General features: G+C 43.4%; 1 protein-coding gene across 3 annotated transcripts in view; it reads left to right on the plus strand.

The window, feature by feature from the left end:
• Positions 1 to 21,574, plus strand: part of GRIK3 (glutamate ionotropic receptor kainate type subunit 3) — a 350,540-nt gene that overhangs the window by 174,591 nt on the left and 154,375 nt on the right. For all 3 annotated transcript variants that reach the window (XM_044671492.1, XM_044671491.1, XM_044671493.1), the window contains exons 2-4: positions 3,388 to 3,564; positions 13,189 to 13,446; positions 20,088 to 20,269. In XM_044671492.1, coding sequence (XP_044527427.1) covers positions 3,388 to 3,564; positions 13,189 to 13,446; positions 20,088 to 20,269 — 617 coding nt within the window. The remainder of the gene's footprint in view (positions 1 to 3,387; positions 3,565 to 13,188; positions 13,447 to 20,087; positions 20,270 to 21,574) is intronic.

Here is a 21,574-nt window from a genome sequence, read left to right on the forward strand (position 1 = left end):
TAATATTTGGGGGTGGGGGAGTTTTCTGTGATTACTTATTCAGAGTGGAGGTGCTAGTCCCCGGGAAAGCCATCCTTGCCCTTAATGACTCCTCTTACCTCTTCTGACTCAGAATCTATTTCCAGAGGACAGAACCTTTGGGAACTGGGTTCCCAGAGATCATCCCCTCTCCAGTCTCACTGCTACCCCAAGAATAGGCTCCTTCCCAATAAGAACTCTAGCTACAGAGTTAAGATATTGTATATATTGTATATGGATATAGCATATATAATATATATTGCATATATATGTGTGTGTGTGATGAGGAGTTATGAAGAGCTTCAGAGCTGCTTCCCTGTGACTCTACTCAAATCACTTATCTTCTCTGACTCTCAGTTTCTTTATCTGTAAAATTAGCAATTACTTTATAATGTGGTCTTTTGGGTGAAGTTAAATATGTAGGTGAAGCAAAATGTAAAAGGGCTGAGCTTGAAAGTCAGGAAGACATGAGTTTAAATCCAGCCTCATCTACTTCCTAGCTGTGTGACCCTAGGCAAGTCATTTAACCTCTGACTGTCTCAGTTTCTTCATCTCTAAAGTGAAGATAATATTATTAACTATGTTGCAGGGCTACTGTGAAGATTAAGTGAGATACCATTTGTAAAGTGCTTTATAAATCTTAAAAGCATTGTATAAATCTTGGCTCTTATTATTTTTGTTATAATTATTATTACAAAAACCTACAAGCTAGCTATTATAGATAGGGTAAGGGAAGGAGGAGAGGGGATTATTTTGGCTGCCAAAGAGTTGAAACTGCTGTTTCTGGGAACCTCCTCTCCTCAATCCCCTGCCAGCCTTTTCTTCCCCCAGGAACTTTTATCTCCCCTGGTCTGCTCCTCAGTTCCATCATGTCTACATTAGTGGTGATAATCCCTATTATATTTCCATAGCCGTGGGTGCCCCCTCTCTGAGGAATGTTGGCTCCAGTCCAGCAAGCATTTGTTAATGTACCCAGTAAGTACCCAATGATACACAAAAAATAATAATAATCCCTGCCCTGGTGTGGATAGATCACCAGGCCTGGACTCAAAAAAAAACTTGAATTGAAATCTGGCTTTTGATACTTAGTGGCTCTGTGACCCTGGGCAAGTCGCTTAATCTCTACTTCAATTTCTTCATCTATGAAATGAGGATAATAATAACAGCTACCTCAAAGGGTTGTTGTGAGGATCAAATGAGATAATAATTATATGCCTGGCACATAGTGAGCATTCTATAAATGTTAGATATTATTATTATCTTACTGGGTGAGACACAGCATGCAAGCAGATTTAAGTAAACACTCATGATAAACATACAGGTGCACATACATATATGTTATATGTTTATATGTATGTACATATGTAAAATCATTTGAGAAGAAGAGAAGGGGTGCTAACTGCTGTTTCCTCCTCCTCCTCTTCCTCCTGTTCCTTCTTCTTCTCCTCCTCCTTCCATCTTAGAATCAATAATGCTGTATATTGATTCCAAGGCAGAATAGCAGTAAGGGCTAGGCACTGCGGGTTAAGTGACTTGCCCAGGGTTACACAGCTAGGAAGTGTCTGAGGCCAGATTTGAACCCAGGACCTCCAGTCTCTAGGGCTGACTCTCAATCCACGGGGTTACTTAGCTACCCCCAGCCAAGACTTCTAAGAGGTGAGGAGTCAGGGTGGTTCAGATTTGAAGGTCAGCACCAGCTTCTTCTGGTGAAAGAAGATAAATAGATTCCCCACTTTCAGGGTTCCAGTGCTCTATTTTATCTTCCATGATCTCCTTCCTACTCTGCACTGGAGAAAGCCTATGGACTACCCAGTTAGCCTGAGGGATAATTGGCTGATTATTAATAGATGAGCTTTTTAAGGAGGTGAGAAGAAGTCAGAGCAGGGGCAGGACTCACTAGATCCTGGCTCTGTCACACTGGCTGCATGACCTTGGTTAGTTTACTTCCTCTCTCTAGGTTTCAATTTGGCCTTCTATACAATGAAGAGATGAGACAGGATGATTTCTGAGGTTACTTCCAGCTTTGCTTTGATCCATTCCATTATTCTTCCTTTTGAGTTTTCTGAAGATGAGTTAGGAGGGACAGACCTTTGGGAGAAAAAGCACTCAACCTCAAACCTACTTGGGCATGTTATTTGAGAACACAGAATTGATGAGGAAGCATCAGCATTCCTTACCCTGTAACTTCCAAACTTGCTGCCTTACTTAAGACCTTCTGGTTTCCTTCTGACCAGTATGCTAGGAAAACCTGGGTTTGAGTGCTGACTCTGCCAGTAACTGCATAGATAGCTATAAAATATCCTTCTACTCTCTGGCTCCTTTTCTTCACCCATATATAGTAGGAATAATCCTTCCCTTGCTTTCTTCACAAGATTATTTTTAAGAAAGTGCCTAATAAACTATACGGCACTGTAAAATGTGAGCTCTTATGATTTCCTTGATGGGAAACAGAGGGTTGACCTTGTTAGAATGGCCATTAGGTATGCCTTGAGCAGAGGACTTTATATTTCAAGCTGGCCTCCAAGGGCCATCTTTTCCTCTCAGACCCAGATCCATCCCTCTGTCCTTCATGGCTGAGGTTCAGGTAATTTTATCCCTTTGATCCTGTGTAGGGTAAAGAAGCTTCTTTGTAGTATAGTAGAAAAGAAAACTAGATTTGGAGTAAAAATCTCATTCAAATATCGTCTCTACCACTTACTACTGTGTGACCTTAAAAACAAGTCTTTTCCATAATCTTTACCCATTTCTTCATCTGTAAAAATGAGGATAGATTCAATCTATGTTTCCTTCCTTCTTTAAACCCAGGTTTCTATGTTTTGATCCTATGATTCCCCACATATTTCAGGAAGTCTGGCCTTAGTTCCCATGTTGGTGTGGGGCCCCATCTTTCCTCTAATCAGAGAAGATGGAGAGCAGAGAGCTCCTCCCAGATCCTCTATTTAAGGAAGGTACTCAGGCTAGTCATCTCTTCATTTCCCACTTGCCTGAAATCCTCTGTATTTCATTATGCATCTGTACTGGTGATTCCTCTCCTCCCCACTTTTAACCTTCTATTAATGTCATCTCTCCCATTAGATTATAAACTCCTTGAGGGCAGGGACTGTCTTTTGCCTTTCTTGGTATCCTCAATGCTTAGCATAGCACCTGGAACACAATAGAAATGTAATAAATATTGACTGGTAGGTGTCTGAAAGAATAGAGGCCATGTAGAAGGGAAAGAGGAGATGAGAGTTCCTCAGGGATGTGATTCTGTAAAGGAATCTGGCTTTTCCCTCCCTGATCTCTGAGTGCTGTGGGTTTGACTTCTGCTGGGGGAAGTCAGAGGAAAGCTCCTCAGTTCAGGCTAACTCTAGGAACTCTTTATTGCAGGAGGGATCTTTGAGTATGCAGATGGACCCAATGCCCAGGTCATGAATGCAGAGGAACAAGCCTTTCGATTTTCTGCCAACATCATCAACAGAAACAGAACTTTGCTGCCCAATACCACCTTGACTTATGATATTCAGAGGATACACTTCCATGACAGCTTTGAAGCCACCAAGAAAGGTAAGTTTACAGTCTCTTACTTGACTTTACTCTTCCATGGAGGAAGAATTTCTTCTAGCCCCAAGTTGCCTAAAGGCCTTAGAACCATCACCAAGAATATAGGGTTAGGGGTTGGAGGTTCATGGTATTCCCAGACTTAGGAAGCCTACTTATTTCTAGTTCTGTTGGGGGTAGCACTTGAAAGAGAAGAAGAGAAACAATGGAGAGAAAGAGAAAGATCAAAGAAGAGAAAGGGAAAAAGATAAGAGAGAGAAAGAAAAGAGAAGGATAAGCAAAGGAGAGGAAAAAAGTAGGATAGGAGATAATTGGAGAAAGGTTGATATGGAGTTGAGAAATGAGAGGTCAAAGCAAAAGGGAAACAGGTGAAGAGTGGGTTAAGAAGAGGATCAAGATGGTGGAAGGATGAGAAAGAAAGGGAAGAGGAAGGAAGGAGAAAGGAATAAAATGGGAAAAGAAGAGAAGGAAGAAAAATAGATGAAGGAAAATACTTGAAGGAGGGAGAGGAAAAGAGAGATAGAGAGAGAAGAAGATGCCAAGAGAGGAAAAGGAAGAGAGGAGAAAAAATGAAGAAAGGAAGAGAGAAGAAAGAGGTAAAAAAGAAAGTGGTAGAAACTATTGGAGTAGTGATTTAGAGAGAGGGAAAATATAGAGAGATGAAAAGAAGGGGACTAGTGAGAGGAAGAAAGAAGGAGAATGGGGAAAGAAAGAGAAAGGAATATAGATGGAGGAGAGAGGGGGAAGAGGGGAAGAAGAAGAAACAAGAAAAGGAAGAAAGGGAGGGAAAATGTAAGAAGGAGAGAAGAGGAGAGAGGGATAAGAGGGAAGTTGAATGACCTAACGAATGATTGTTAAAGAATATAATAATGTTAGCTTTGTGGGAGGTGTCAAATGGGGTGTCTCCGAAATCCATTATTGGTCCAGTCAAACATCAAGCATTTATTAAGCACCTCCAATATGCTAGGAATTGTGCTAACTGATTTTTTTAACCTCCTGCTGTTAAGCATTTCTGTTAATAAACGTACAAAGGCATGCTAATATGTTTTTGAAGATTATATAAATCAGGAAGTGATAGCTTGATGGTAAGAAGATATTAAGTGACAGAGTCAGAATCCAAGAGGATGTCAGCAAGGTAGAACATCAGACAGTTGAATAACATGAAATTTAATTGGGATAAATGTAAAGTCTTCTATTTAGGCTCAAAATATCAGCCTTACAAGTCTAGGTTGAAGGAGGATAACACTTCATATGAAAAAGGTTGGGAGGTCTTAGAGAACTGTAAATTCAATATGAGTGAACTATGGGCCATATCAATGACAAAAGTTCATGAGTTGTTAGGCTAGATTGAAAGATACTGGACTAGTGACTCTCCAGAACAAAGATCCGGAGATCACATTTCTTTCTGGGGGAACTAATCCACTCAGTTTTTAATTTTGTTCTGGTGTTGAGTGCTGGGTGCTTACTGGAGGGTCAGTGAGTGCAGATAACTATCTCTATTTGGTAGGTCTTATACCAGGCTTCACTTGCCCTTCTTGCCACCTTCCCTGAAGTGCTCAACACCTAAGTGTTGACATGTTGCCTCCCCCATAGACAGTGAGATCCTTGAGGCAGGGGATGCACCTTTCTTTGCATACCTGGCATATAGCAGTATCTGATACATAGTAAGTACTTAATGTGTTCTAACTAACACCACTTCCCTCCCCACCTTCTCTGATTGCTCTGGGAAGAGTAATCAAATCAGTGCTATTATGGCTACTAGAAAAGGCATGACAACTGACTTCCCTTTGGCTTCTCTAACCATCCCAATGACTCCCCATACTAAATTCTCTTTACTGTCTACCACCCCCTTTATGTCTTGTCTAACCTTACTAGAATGTAATTCCCTTGAAGGCAGGAATTGTCACACTCTTGTCTTTGTACCTACAGTAACGAGCATTGTGCCTGGTACATAGTAGGTGCTTAATAAATGATTTTTCATTCACTAATCATAAAAAAGTTGATCGTTCTGCATTTCTTTGGTTGGGTCAGATCATAATTGGAGTATTATCTTTATTTTGGGGTGCCTGATTTTAGAAATAATTGATGATATTGCCTAAAAGGGCCCAGTGGAAGGGAATAGGGATTGTTGTGGACTTCAAGATCATACGAGGATAAATTTAAGAAACTGGGATGGAGTAGTGTTTAGCCTGGAGAGAAAATTTAGTGAGGACATGATAGCTGTCTTCAAGGATTTGAAAGGTTGGCTCAGAACTAGGAATAATGGATAGAAATGGCAGAGATTGACTTCCTAACCATTAGAGCTATCTAAAAGTAGAATAAAATTGGTAGTGGGTTCCCTCTCCTTGGAGGTTTTCAAGCAAAGGCGGGGATGACCACTTTGTGCGATATTTTAAAATATGTTTCTTTATTTTATTTTATTTTTCTCAATTATGTAAAAATTTTAACATTTGTTTTTTAAATTATGAGTTCCACATCTTCTCCCTTTCTTCCTTTCCTTCTCTCTTTGAGAAGGCAAGCAATTTGATATATATTATACATGTGAAGTCATGCAAAACATATAAATATATATTTCCATGTTAGCCATGTCGTAAAAGAAAACATAGACTCAAAAAAGGTAAAAATAAAGTGAGGTTTTTTTTAAAAGTGTTCTTCAATCTACATTCAGACCCCATCAATTCTTTCTCTGGAGGTGGATAGCATTTTTCATTATTGGCCCTCAATTTTCTTGGATCATTGTATTGCTGAGAATAGCTGTCATGCACAGTTGATCATGGTACAATATTGCTGTTTCTGTGTACAAGGTTCTCCAGATTCTGCTCACTTTGCTTTGCATCAATTAATTTTTCTGAAACACCATCCTGTTCATCATTTCTTATAGCACAATGATATTCCATCACAAATATAAACACATCTTGTTTAGCCATTCCCCAGTTGATGGCCATCCTTTGAGAGATATTTTAGAGAAGATTCTCAATCAAGCATGGAATAGAAGGTTCCTTCCAACTCTGAGATAGAAGGAGAGGTAAAAGTGAAAGGAAAAAATCAAGAGAGTGAGAGAAAGAAGGGAGGAGTAAGGAAGAGAAAAGAGAATGAGAGGAGGAGGACTAAGAAGGAGAAGCAGAATTGGGGAGAAAATTGAGGTAGAGGTGAGAAAAAAAAGGAGGGAAATGGGAAGGAGAGAAGGGAGGAGGAGGAAGGCATAAATAAATTAGGACAAAGAATAGAGGAAGAGAAAAAGAAAAGAGGATCCCGAATATGTGATTTTTTCCCCCTCAGCATGAGAGGTAAAAGATAAATCTCAGCCAATTGGACCAAGTTCTCAAGTAAGTCCCTTCAGGGCATGAGAGCTTAACCCAACAACACACTTAATAACATCCTTGTTGGGTCATGGCCTAGAAGGCCTGGCTCAGTACAAGAGATCTTGGCCTTGTGAAGCTGGGCATATGAATGGTTCCCTCCTTTCCTGGGCACTTCAAAGAACTAGAATCTTGCTTTGTTTCTGTTACCTCCCAGGTTCTCACACTTTTGGGCTTTCTGAAGCTATCATTCATGGCCCTGCCGTACTATATAGTCCTATTATAGCCAAACTCACTGTGTTGAGTCTCCAGACTTCCTACTCTTCCTCCGGGAGCCTTCTGATGAAGGTCTCCTGGGGCTCTGAAGTTAAAGCCAGAATCTTCCAACAGGAGTCATAGGGATCCCCTTTCTGTGGCTGAAAAGCCAAATTCAGAAAGCTCTGCCCACACGGGGTTGAGAGACTGAGGAGCTGGCAGAATCTGGGGACAAAGGACTTTACATTCATCTTGGCCCAATCTCAGAGCTCAGGCCCAGGCTGCAGCTTCAGACAGGCAAGTCTGTGATTAGAACATTCAGTTCAAATTATTAAGTAACATTAACTCCCTTTAAGAGACCTTTCTTGATTCCACTAGTTGACAGTGCATCATCCCATCACTATGCCTTCATTTTGTATCCTGTGATCAGAGGACCATAAATCTAGTCCTGGAAGGAACCAGCTCAAAGGCCATGTAGTCCAACTGCCTCATTTTACAGATGAGTAAACTGAGGTCTAGTTAAATTAAACTTGTACTAGTTCATATAGGGAGTAAGCAACAGAGATAGGATATGATCTCAGATTTTCAGTCTTCAAACCTCTTTCCACAATAATATATTATATTCCCTAGTTAGAAGGTTCTCCTTGAGAACAGGGACTATCTAATTTTGTCTTTGGATCCCCTGTATTTAGCATTCATATTTGCACATAATATGAGCTTAGTAAATGTGTCAATGGTCACTTATATCTGACTCTTCCTTACCCCATTTTGGTGTTTTCTTGTAAAAAATACTGGAGTAGCTTGCCATTTCCTTCTCCAGTTCATTTTACAGATGAGGAAACTGAAGCAACCAAGATTAAGTGACTTGTCTAGGGTCACAAAAGTGCCTGGGTGACAGATTTGAACTCAGATCTTCCTGACTCCACGCCTAGCACTCTATCTTCTGTGCCACCTAGCTGTCCAATAAATGTGCATTTATTAATTAATTAGCTGGTTAGTTGATAGTCTAAGAGAGACAATTTAGGTTGGGGGACATTTCAGTGAAGAGAAAGGAATAGATGAGTTATAATAGAGAACATGGGTTCTTAACTTTGTGTCAGGAACTATTTTGGTGGTGTAGGGAAGTCTGTGTCCCTTCTGTGGGACCCCAATGTGGGAGCAGTGGATGTCTTCAAAAAATGAATTCCATTATACTTCCTTGTGCTGTCCCAAATCTGTCACCCAGGTACTTTTGTGACCTTGGACAAGTCACTTAATCTTGGTTGCTTCAGTTTCCTCATCTGTAAAAGGGAAACCTATGTCCCCTCTGCGGGACCCCAAATTGGGAACAGTGGATGTCTTTAAAAAATGAATCCCATTATGCTTCCCTGTGCAGACTCTGCTATTAGTCTTAAGCAAAGCTAACTGTGTATTCCATGTCTTTCTCTGTCCCCTGTGCTTCCAAACCTTGAGTTCATCCTTGACTATTCTTTCTCCCTTACTCACAAATCCAATCAGTTAACAAATTTTGTCATTTCTACTTCAACAGTTGCTCCTACCATCCCCTTCTCCCTAGTCACATGGACATGACTCTAGATCAGAGCTTCATCATCTGTTATCTGGACAAATATAAAAGCTTCCTCATTGATCTTCCTGATTCAAGTTTCTTTCTGCTCTAGTCTATACTCCTGACTGCCAGAGTGGTTTTCCTAAGGCACAGGTCTGACCCTGTCGAGCTCCTTTGGCTTCTCCGACATTTAAAGTTCACCATCTAGTTCCAACTTAACTTTTCTAGGCTCATTCTATAGTTCCTTAGTCTATAATCTGGACTATGCACTCTTCAGTCTAGCCATACACAATGGTCTCCTTGCTCTTCTTCCCAAGTGACACTCCATCTTGACTCTCTCTGAATTAGAATAGACTTTCCCACAAGCCTGGAATGCCTTCCACTCTTATTTCAGAATTTTAGAAACCCTAACCTCTTTCAAAGGTCAGCTCAAGGAAGGACCTACGTGAACTGATGCAGAGTGAAATAATCAGAACCAGGAGAACATTATACACAGTAACTGAAATATTCTGGGATGATCAAATGTGATAGATGTTGCTACTAACAGCAATTCAATGATCCACAACAATTCTAAGGGACTTATGAAAAAGAAAGCAGATGAAAAGATATGATTTATCACTTGTTTATTTGGGTATATGGTTTGGGATTTTGGTTCTCTAAGATTATTCACTTACAAAAATGAATAATATGAAAATATGTTTTGAGTGATAATACATGGAATTGCTTGTCAGCTCCAGGAAAGGAGAGGGAAGGGGGGAGGGAGACAACATGAATTATGTATCTTTGGAAAGTTATGTGTAAATTTATTATTGGAATAAAATAAAGATAAAATTCAAAGGTCAGCTCAAGTACTCCTTGCCAAATGAAGTCTTTCCTCGGTACAACCAGCCAACACAATGGATAGGACTTTAGTACTAGATTCGGGAAGTTTGGAATTCAAATATGGCCTTAGATGCTTACTAGCTTTGTGGCGGTGGTCAAGTCACTTAACCTCAGCTGCCTAGCCTTTACCACTCTTCTGCCTTGGAACTGATAATTAGTATTGATTTTAAGGCAGAAGGTTTAAAAATAAATAGACAAATACAGAAAATGAACTATCTAAGATTATAAAGGAGACTAATTATATAGAATACATTTATCAAAATATATTTAAAAGGCAAATTTATGTGTCCCAGGTTGAGAACCCCTGGAATATAAGCTCCTTGAAGGCAGGAACTCTTTATTTTTGTGTTTGTAACCCCAGAGACCTAGCTTGCATAAAATAGAGGATTAATAGATGATTGTTGATTAAGTGGTCAAGTCCAAGCAGCCTAGGAAAGTCTTCAGGATGGGAGGGAAAGGGTCATGCACTCTGTGAGTAAATCTGTGGTTACTGGGTGTTCATTCACAAATTCTGAGGCTGTGCCCAGTGCATATGAATCTCCTCTGCTGATCAGAGACCAGTGAGGGATGGAATAGCTGGATATCTAGGCTTGTTGACTGGAGGAGGCTAGCATGTACTGAGATGAGGGGGTGATGCTTAACACCCCCTTTAACCTCCTAAACCAGAAATGGCTCCAGATTCCCATCTAACACAGGCACAGGAGGGTCAAAGGCTCTGAAGACCCAGGCTTGCCCTTCCCTCATGAAAGGAGTCTAAAGGGCAGGCAGAGGGGCCCAGCCTCCAGCCAGCAGGCTACAAAGCCTCTCTCTGTACTACTTAGACTGAGGTTGTTTCTCTTCTTGGCCAAAGCAGAGTAAGTCTGGAATCGACCCAGCACTCCCCAGGCTCCTGTCCCTTCACTTATTCTCTGGGCTGCTCAATTCCTTTTAAGACACAAATTGATTGGGATAATTCTTGCTTTAACTACAATTGCCACGGAAGGAGAAAAACCACTCTGCACTCAGACTGTGGATTCCGGCAATGACTGTGAGCCACAGAGTCACAGGGAAATGGCCAGAAAATGGATTCGAAATTGAAGCCTCGAATAATAATGTAATTACTGCCCGGGCTCTGAGTGCTATTAGAACAGGGGCCTCCTGCTGCCCTGAGAACGCTGGGGGCGGTGCCCGGCTGCAGCAAGAGCAGAAGCTGCTGCTTACATCCCCCATCCTTGACTCCTTCTTCTGATGGCACTATTATGTGCAGCAGAGAGGGAATGAAGGGAAGGGAAAGGGAAAGAGGAGGTGCTGAGGGTCAGAAGAAAAGAAAAGAGAAAGAGAGGGACTAATGTCTCCTCCTGCTCATCCCTAGCCTTGGGTGGAATGAAACTAGGTGTGGTGGTGATGTCTGGGACTTCACCAGAGCCATCCTTATTTATCAATGCAATTGTCAATCAGCGGATCAATCAGCAGACTTGTATTAGGTGCCTACTATGTGCCAGGCACTCTGTGAGGAATTGAGAATACAAAAACAAAAATGAAAAAGTCTTTGCTTTCAACCGAGGCCCAGGATGACTAAAAGATTTGCCTTTATTCACCCAAATACTACATTTCAGAGGTGGGATTCAAATCCAGGTTCTTGCTGACTCCAAAGCCAGCCCATTATCCACTAAACCAAGCTGTCTTTCCAAATAAATGTAAAAGTGTTGCAGAGTTCACTACCTTGCAAGGTATTCCATTGCACTTTGGAACAGCTCTAATTATTAGAAAGATTTCTCTTAGAATTACTAGTGTTTGAGTAACTAAAAAAAAGATTTCTCTTTAGGGGGAGACAGCATGTGATAGATACCGATTTTGAGGGGAAGTTACTAGCAGCCTGGGAGAAATCAGGAAAGGGTTCATGTGGGAGGTGGCACTTGAGCTGATGCTTTAGAGGATCTAAGAATCTTGAGATTAGGAGAGACCAAACAAATATCTATCAGAACATGAATTCCTTGAGGGCAGGTAATTTGTATTCTTTTTGGTATTTCTCTCTCAAGGACTTAGCACAACATCTTACACATTTGTTGTTCAATCGTTTCAGTCATGTCCAACTCGTTGTGACCCCATTTAGAGTTTTCTTGGCAAAGATACTGAAGTAGTTTGCCATTTCCTTCCTTCTCCAGCTCATTGTACAAATGGAGAAACTGAGAGAAACAGGGTTAAGTAACATGCCCAGGGTCACACAGCTAGTAAATGTCTGGGATCAGATCTGAATTCAGGAAGATGTCTTCCCAACTTCAAGCCCAGCACTCTATCCACCGTGCCATCTTGTTGCCCCTTGCAAATAGTAAGGGTTTAATAAATGTTTGTCTAATAGAATTCAATTGAAGGCAGTGTGGTACCTTGGAAAAAGTGATGGAGGTGGAGCCAGAGGTCTTGTATTTGAATCATGTCTCTTCTTACCCTTGTGGAAGCGTGATCCAACCACTCTTCTTACCTATGTAAAATGAAAGGTATAGAGTGTAGACCAAATGTCATTTCTAGGCTCATATTCCTATGATCTGATGAATTGATTGGAATAAAATTTAAAATTCAACCTGTACCTGAACAGGAATTCCTTCCCAGGTTCTCCTAAAAGGAAATATCCATCCTCCATTTGAAGGCTTCCACTGATTTATCAGGGTTTAAGTCTATGCCTTTGAAACCAAGGGAGTGGCATAGTCGGACCTATGTATCAGTCAGGGGTGTGAAGGATGGATTAGGGAGGGAGAGACTGGCCACAAGAAGTCCATCTGGAAGGTTTCTGCAGTAGTCCGGGTGAAAGGGGAAGAGAGCATGCCACAGAGCACCATTAGGTTGCAGTTGTGGGAGCCGAAAGGAAGGAGTAGATAGGAGAGAGATCTTGAGGGACGAATTGACAGAAGTTGTCCATAATCATTGCTGCCATTTGTAAAGCATCATGGTACTTGGAAACACATTCTATACATGATCTCATTTGAGCCTCCCACCTAGAGACAGCTAAGTGGCATGGATAGCATGAGTTTGTAATAGGGCGACTGAACATGGCCAACATTGCATAGAAACTTTATGGACTGGAAAATTAAAAACCTCTGTCTGCTGTCAATTGATCATTTGGGTGACTACACGGTATAGTGGGTAGAGCACTGGACCTGGCATCAGGAAGACCTGAGTTCAAATCCAGCCTCAGACACTTATTTCTGTGTGAACCTGAGCAGGTCACTAAATTATCCTTATTAGGTAAGGCTAAAGAATTGAGTCTGTTGACAAGAGGGGAATAGCAAGAGCCACATAAAACCTTGTCATAGCAGACAAATTGAGCTTTGGCAAGTCTGGCTGCCTCTGTGACTTCCCCTGAGAGCCTGAGTTCCCTGGTGTTGTGGGGGTCTCTGGAAAAGGCTTGATCTCTGGACTGCCGTGAGCTTCCTGAGATTGCTGGCACAGAGAACACAAAAGGACTAAGGAGTCATGATTCTGTGTCAAGCATGTGACATAGAATCATGACTCCAGAACCCTTCCCTACCATGACCCTGCCATGACCAGAACCCTACCATGACTCCTTCAGAACCCTTCCTTTTTCTCTTAGGGAAGGGACAGCAGACACCCTGGTCAGTAGCTAAGGGACCCTGACACCCTGGCCATATTCTGACTGTCTCCTCTCTTTTGCAGCCTGTGACCAGCTGGCCCTGGGGGTCGTAGCCATTTTTGGACCTTCCCAGGGCTCCTGCACCAATGCGGTCCAGTCCATCTGCAATGCTCTGGAAGTACCCCACATCCAACTCCGCTGGAAACACCATCCCTTGGATAATAAAGACACCTTCTATGTGAATCTCTACCCCGACTACGCATCCCTCAGCCATGCCATCCTTGACCTTGTCCAGTATCTGAAATGGCGATCAGCAACCGTGGTGTATGACGACAGCACAGGTAGGTGCCAGGCTAGAAGAATTCTAGGGAACGGCCCAGATCCCCCAGACCTTGCAACACAAATGGCTGGACACATACAGTGTGAGCCAAATCACCTTCACAAGCCATGGCTGCTTCCTTTCTTCCAAGACAGAGGCTCCACAGGGTAGTTGTCTCCTGTCCCCAAACCACCTGCAGCCCCTCTACTCACAAGCCCTCCAACACCAGGCTTCTGGGAGAGCTGGCTGGGAAAATCACTTTCCCCTCAGAAGTCCCAGAAGTGACCTTTCCAACAAAAGAAGGTTACAATCAGACTGGCAGGAATGAACACTACTAGCTCTGACTCTCAGAAGCTGTGTGACCCTGGACAAATTATTTAACTTCTCTGAACCTCACTTTCCTCCCTTGTTAAGGATAATAATACTGGCACAGTAGAGCTCACCGAGCTTGGGGTGAAGAAAGAGCTTTTTAACGTACTTCAGAAATGGAAGCCATTCCCTCAAGGGCATCTCTAGGCAACATTTGCTTATTTCTTGCTTATCCATCTTGCGGGACTTAAGTCCTACCTCCTCTGGGAAGCCTTTTCCCTTCACCACTGGTCCCTTTCCAGAGATCCTGTTACAACTTCTAACTTGGATTCAGAAGTAAAGATCTGGGTCCAAATCCTGGCTCTTCTTACTTTTTTGGGTCACCTTGGATCTGTCACTGAGGTCCAAGTGGGTCTATCTGGGCCTCAGTTTCCTCTTCTTTAAATGAGGGAGAAGAAAGAGGTGACCCCCTAAGGCCCCTGACAATACTATTCACCTCTCACTTAAAGTCAAATAGGTTGGACTTAGAAGGAGTCATGTATCCCTTTACCCTTTCTCAGATGACACCACCACCATTCATATTTATCCTTTGTGATTTGTCTATCCTCTCCCACACATGTTAGGAGACCTACATCCTCATTACATAAGCGAGCCAGAGGTCTTGGCAGAGATGGGGAACCATGGCTGTAGAACACTATAAGGTGTCCCCAAAATCTTAGAGCAGTTTTAATTTAAGCTTAAGCTATCCTCAGTAGCCTGAAATATTCTGTATTGATATGTTGGTTAGTTTTGCTGAATTTTTTTCTCTCCTCTCTCTTTTTGTTTTTTAATTCTTAATTAAAATGGGTAGGTTTGGGAGTTGGGACGTCCTGGGTTCAAATCTGACCCCAGATATTTCCTAGCTGGGTGACGCTGGGCAAGTCACTTGACCCCCATTGCCTAGCCCTTGCTGCTCTTCTGTCTTAGAATTGATACTAAGACAGAAGGGTAAGAGTTTTTTGGTTTTTTTTTTTAAGGATGGAGGGGACAGCTGCATGGCTCAGTGGATTGAGAGCCAGGGTCAGAGACAGGAGGTCCTGGGTTCAAATCTGGCCTCAGACGCTTCCTAGCTGTGTGACCCTGGGAAAGTCACTTAACCCCCCATTGCCTACCCTTACCACTCTTCTGCCTTGGAGCCAATACGCAGTATTGATTCTGTGACAGAAGGGAAGGGCTTAAAAAAAGGATAGGGCTTGGAGAGGATATATTGGGAAATGTAACATTTTTATATTAATATGATTAAATACATTAATAAAAGATATGTGTAAAATATAGATACACATCAATAAAATGTAATAAGCTTTTAAAAAGAGTTCTAGAGGAAGGCCCCCAATAGATTGATTTGTTCCCCTGTAGAGGACTGATGAGAGGATCTCACACATAGTAGGTGGTTGGTAAATATCAATTAATTAATTAAAGCCAGAGAAAGTTAGAACTAGAAGCCACTTAGAAATAATCTAATCTGTCCCTTCCATTTTGTTGATGGGTAAACTGAGACCCAGGGAAGGGAAGGCACTTGCCTGAGACCACCCAGTGAAAGTCAGTACAGGAGCCCAGACCAGACCCCCAGCTCCTGAATCCCAATCCTAAACGCTTTCCGCGGCACCAAGTGATTGATTCTTCAGCTTAAATTGTTCCCTTCCAGTTGTCTTCTTCCTGTCACCACAGGCCCTCAGGTGATATGTAAACGCCGCAAGCACCTTTGCTGAGAATGGGAAGTTCAATCCACAAAGCATTTGATAACAAGAAGAAGGATGATCAGAAAAGCTTAGAGCTGGAAGGGAATGTAGCGACCAAATTAGTCCAAAGCCCTGATTTTGTACTGGAGGCAAGATTAAAGCCCAGAGAGTCTGAGTGACTTTCCCAAAGTCACACAGGAAGTAGCAGGGCTAAGATTTGGGCCAAATTTTCCCTGACTGCAAATCCAGGATTCTTTTCACTACCTTTATCACAATGATGGTCCCTTTTCCAGGGTGCATGATGCTTTTAGAGACTCAAAATCCCTACTTTCTCCCTTTTCCCCCACTTGCAGGTTTCTGATGGCCAGGTATCACAGTGGGTAGAACCCTAGGCTTGGACTCAAGAAGACCTGAGTTCAAATACAGCCTTTGACATTTAGTAGCTGTGTGACCCTGAGCAAGTCACTCAACCTCTCAGAAGTTAAATGCCTCTGCCTCAGTTTCCTCAGCTGCAAAATGGGGATAATGACACCTACCTCTCAGGATTGTCGTAAGGATCAAATGTGTGTGAAGCACTTAGCACAGTCATTCTTGCTGGGTCATTTCAGTCGTATCTGACTCTTCATGACCCATTTCTTGGCAATAACTTTCTCGGCCAATATTGGAGTGGGTTTGCCATTTTCTTCTCCAGTGCGTCCCCATTTTACAGATGAGGAAGCTGAAGCAGACAAAAGTCAAGTGACTTGCCCAGTGTCACCCAGGTACTATGTGTATGAAGCAGGATTTGAACTTGGGGTTCCAGTACTTTAACTGCTGTGCAACCTAGATGCCTTCAAGTGGCCATTGAGTTCAACCCCTTCATTTTACAGATCAGGAAACTGAGGCCATAGAGGATAAGTAATTTACCCCTGGTGACAGAGCTAGTATGGGGCAGATCTGAGATAAGAATACAGGTCCTTTTGGGATGAGTCAAAGATGACTACAGTGCTGAGTGCAGGTGACTAGAAAGATGATACCATGAGCAGAAATGAAGAAGTCAGAACAAGTAGGATTGGTGGTAAAGACGAGTGCAGATAATAATAATCATGACAACTGATGTTTCATAGTGTTTCAAGACTTACAAAGAACTCTACAAATACTATTTCATTTGATTCCCATAACAACCCTGGGAAGTAGGTGGTACTACTATTCCCATTGAATAGATGAAGAGACTGAGACCTAGTTAAGACCAATGGATTTGCCCAAGTTTATTACCGAAGGAAAAGAATTCAGATTTGAACCCGGCTCTTCTGACTCCCACTCTCAGCCCTCTGGGCTGTCTGTCTCACAGTGGTGCTATGAGAAAGCTGTGGCACAGGGAGGGCTCTTCATCGCTGAGCTCATCCCCTCTGTATGGGTTTGCTGTTTCTGTTGCTGCAGTAGATTTACTCTCATGATCATTTCTGGGCACAGATTACCCCCAGACCCCCATCATCCTCAGTGCCTGTGAGATGATGGAGGGAAGTGACTCAGAAGTATTCTGGGGAGCAAGAGGGAGCTAGCACTGTGTGAGGGAAGAAGCTCAGGGCTGGGAATCAGGAGGGCTTGTTTCAGTCTAACCTTGGGAATGCCATTGACCAGCTTGGACTAGTCACAAGACCTTTAGGTCTTGGTTTCCTAAAAAATGAAGGGGTTCAGTTAGATGATCTGGGGCTCCTGCCAGCTCTGATGAATTGTGAATCTGAATTTATGAGATAAGGAGCTGAGGATGGGGTACAGACTCCTAGGTTCAAGTCCCACTTATATACTGCGTGATCCTATTCAAATCACTTCCAACCCACTGAACCTCATTTTTCTTATCTGTAAAATGGGCAAAAGAAGACCTGCCAACCTTGACTTCTAAGACCACTAGAGGCTCATGGAGGGTGGAAAATATGAAACACTTCTCACAAATAACCAGAAATCACTACAGATGATCTCTCTTGAGAGTTGGTTTAAAGATATAACCAGGAAGGAAACTTCAGTACTGAAAATCCAGAAAAACAGTCCTGTTGCTCCCTCCCATCTCTCTGCTCCCTGCGTTTACTATAGAGGGCCAGGCACTGCCTGGGCATCCTCCAGGGATACACTGATGGGAAACAGGTTTGACATTTCCTGTTGGAGAATGTGGGTCACAATACGCCAGGCTCAGGCTGTACTTGGCTTGACAAAGAGGTCTCGCTGCAGTCTCCTGGGGTCCCATTCCCTTCCGAGATGCCCAGCCCTTCCCCAAGTTTCAAACACGGCCAAGTGAGAGGGAGTGAAGTGGGTGCCCAAGGACTGGTTTGAGAAGGAGGAGGACCTGGTCCTTAAATAGCATCCTGAGCCCTCTCTTCCCTGCCAAGCTTCGTTTGAGAATGGACATTTGTAGGCAGGAGCAGAAGATCAGGAAGGCAGAGCCCACGTGGCCAGCATTGAGTGTCGAGATTACATAGAATTTGCAACAAAGTTAATCTGACTTGTCTCACAGTGTGGAAGGCTTCCTTGAGATCTGTGAGGGGCAGCAGGGTTTAGGGTAAAGATACTAGACTGAGAGTCACAGGATTTGGGGTTCAAATGCCAGCTTGGCTATTTATGACCTGGGTCAGTCACTTAATTTCTCTGGGACCTGAAATGAGGAGATCGGCTCAGTTCAGAGAACAGCTAGGTGGTGCAATGAGCACCAGACCTGGATTCAAGACCTAAATTCAAATTCTGCCTCAAACATCTACTACTAGTATGAGTCTAAACACTTTCTGCAGTGGTTTTTCAGGGTAGGGTAGTAAAAAGGGACTGGACCTGCAATCAGGATGACATGAATTTAAGGCATGAATATGAGGCACTTTCTTGCTGTGTGGCATGGAGTGAGTTACTTAACTTTTTTTTTAAACCCTTAACTTCTGTGTATTGGCTCCAAGGCAGAAGAGTGGTAAGGGTGGGCAATGGGGGTCAAATGACTTGCCCAGGGTCACACAGCTGGGAAGTGTCTGAGGACGGATTTAAACCTAGGACTTCCCATCTCTAGGCCTGACTCTCAATCCACTGAGCTGCCCAGCTGCCCCTTACTTAACCTTTTTAATGCCTCAGTTTGGTCATCTCTAGAATGTTGGGGTTGGCTTCCATAGACCCTTCTGACTAAGTCTATGATCCTATGATCTAGATGACTTGGGTGGTCCTGAAGCTCTAAATTTGTACTCAGTCCAATTTTCCCATTTTGCAGAAGGGGACACTGAGGTTCTGAGAAAGGAAGATATTTTTGAAAGGTCACACTGAAAGTTAATGGCAGACCCAGGACCTTTGACAGTCCTCTACATCCAAGCTCAGGGCTCAGCATTCTAGTTCAATTGTAAAAGCATTCCCAGCACTTTGACACATGTTTCTCTTCCCAGCAGGAAGTTCATTTGACCTAAACAGGCCATTTATCTTTGAGAGGTGATTTGGTCCTTGGGGCCGGTGACTGTAAGGTTGAGTTCCTCTAAAAATGTCTGATATAAGTGGTTTTGCAGGACATCAGGGTGAAGGATGGAACCTCCTGTTTCAGGGAAGAAAATAACAGGCCTGGGTATTCACAAACACTGGCTGACTCTCAATTATCTGGACAAGAGCCTGGCCCATCTAGAGCAGCACATAACCCACAAGTCTATCCCAGCTCCTTTTCCCAGAAGCCAACTGATGTCTCTCGCTCTAGTTTGTTCAGCCTGATTTTCAGTCTCTCCCGGGCTCATGGGTTCTCCTTGTACAGTATTAGGGAGGGACTGGCCTTCAGGAATGAGAGTCCAAGGGCTAATTGGGCTCTCTGTTACAGCCAGTTTGGGGCATAGCTGGGAGGTGGAGGGTGCTTAGGAGGAGGAGAAGCCACTGAGTAATAACTCGGCCTCTGTGTGTCTGTGTCTCTCTGTATGTGTCTTTGTGTCTGTGTGTTTGTCTATGTGTGCTTGTGTCTGTGTGTGTCTTTGTATCTGTGTGTGTGTCTGTCTGTGTCTTTGTATCTGTGTATCTATATGTGTGTGTCTTTGTGTCTGTGTGTCTGTCTATGTGTGCCTGTGTCTATGTGTCTGTCTGTCTGTGTCTTTGTATCTGTGGGTGTCTATGTGTCGTGTGTGTCTTTGTGTCTGTGTATGTGTCTGTCCGTGTCTTTGTATCTGTGTATCTATATGTGTGTGTCTTTGTATCTGTGTGTCGTGTGTGTCTTTGTGTCTGTGTGTGTGTATCTTTGTACTGTGTGTGTGTCTGCCTGTGTGTGTCTTTGTATCTGTGTATCTATATGTGTGTGTCTTTGTGTCTGTGTGTCTGCCTGTGTGTGTCTTTGGGTCTGTGTGTATGTGTGTATCTGTCTCTGTCCCTGTGTGTGTCTTCTGTGAATGTTTTTGTGTATGTGTGTATGTGACTGTCTGTGTGTCCATCTCTGTGTGTGTGTCTGTGTGTGTCTTTGTATCTATGGGTCTCTTTCTGTGTCCTCGTGTCTGTGTGTATCTGGGTGTCTTCGTGTGTCTGTGTGTCTTTGTGTCTGTGTGTGTCTGTGTGTCTTTGTGTCTCTATGTGAATGTTTTTGTGTATGTGTGTGTGTGTCTCTCTCTATCTCTCTATCTCTATCTGTGTCTGTCTGTCTGTGTGGCTGCTTGACCTCCCCTCCCCAAAGGCCTTATCCGGCTGCAGGAACTCATCATGGCCCCGTCGCGCTACAACATCCGGCTGAAGATTCGCCAGCTGCCCATCGACTCTGATGACTCCCGGCCCCTGCTCAAGGAGATGAAGAGAGGCAGAGAATTTCGCATCATCTTTGACTGCAGCCACACTATGGCTGCCCAGATCCTCAAGCAGGTAGGGACCAGTGCACAGGCATCCTGGACTTCCTGTTTCCTTTCCTGTACCTTCGCATGCTCTCCTTGTCTCCTGTTTTTCCACCCCCCTTACCTCCTCCTTCTCTCCCTTCTTCCTCTTCTTCCCTCCTCATCTCTTATCCTTCCATTTGTCCTCTATCTCAGATAGACAGCTGGTAGCACAGTGAAGTTGGGAAGACCTGAATTCAAATCTGGCCTCAGTTCAAATCAGACACTTAACTAGCTGTGTGACTCTGGGAAAGTCACTTAACTTATGCCTGCCTCGGTTTCCTCATTTGTGAAATAAGGATAACACCTCACAGGGTTGCTATGAGGATCAAATGAGATTATATTTGTAGAAAAAGTACAAAGCATGGTATGTGGTATGCAGTAGATGTTAAATAAATGATTATGCCTTTCCCCCTCCTACCCTTCCACTTCTCCATCTTCTCTTCCCTCTCCTTCTCTCCTCTTACTCTTCTACCCATCTCCTTTTCTTCCTCTTCCTTCTCCTTATTAATTCTTCTGCCGTTCTCCTTATTATATCCTCTTCCTCCCTCCACTTCCCTCCTCCCTCCTCTTTTCCCTCAGCCTCTCCTTCCTCCCCCTCATTCTCTTCCCCCCCTCCTCTAGCCTTCATTGAGCTCCTATCAGAGCATGGCAGCATAGAGTGGCACAGAGCTGTTTGTGCCCTCTGGGGATGACACACAAGTGCAGGCTCACTCTGAGAGAGAGAGCATTGAACAAGTCCCAGATGAGGTCAGGCAAAGAGGGAGCTCAGAATGGCGTCTTCCCAGAAGGATGGATTCACAAGCATACAACAGAGGGCTGCACTTGGAGGTGGGGAAAGGGAGGAGAGATTTTCTAGTGACCACATCCTTACCAAGCTAGAGCTGGCCCTGGGAGGCCCCCCCTTTTTAAACCCTTACCTTCCATCTTAGAATCAAGTTCCAAGGCAGAAGAGTGGTAAGGGCTAGGCAATGGAGGTTAAGTGACTTGCCCAGGGCCACACAGCTAGGAAGTATCTGAGGCCAGATTAGAACCCAGGACCTCTGGTCTCCAGGCCTGCCTTCCCCTTTAAAGTGCCCCTATTCTACCTAGCAGGTAGTCTAAACTACAGCAAAAGAACATTCAAGGTACTGGGGGTAGGGGATCTACCTAGCAGGGTAGTATGAGCTACAGCAAGAAAGCCCTCAAAGTACTGGGAGAGGGGAGGACCTTGTGTTCAGGAGTGGCAAATAGGGGACGAGGCCCCATTAAATCTGGATATGGGCTGACTGAAGGTGGTCCCTGCTCGGGATCAGCA

The sequence above is a fragment of the Gracilinanus agilis genome, chromosome 3 (assembly GCF_016433145.1).
Source record: "Gracilinanus agilis isolate LMUSP501 chromosome 3, AgileGrace, whole genome shotgun sequence".
Classification (NCBI taxonomy): Eukaryota; Metazoa; Chordata; class Mammalia; order Didelphimorphia; family Didelphidae; genus Gracilinanus; species Gracilinanus agilis.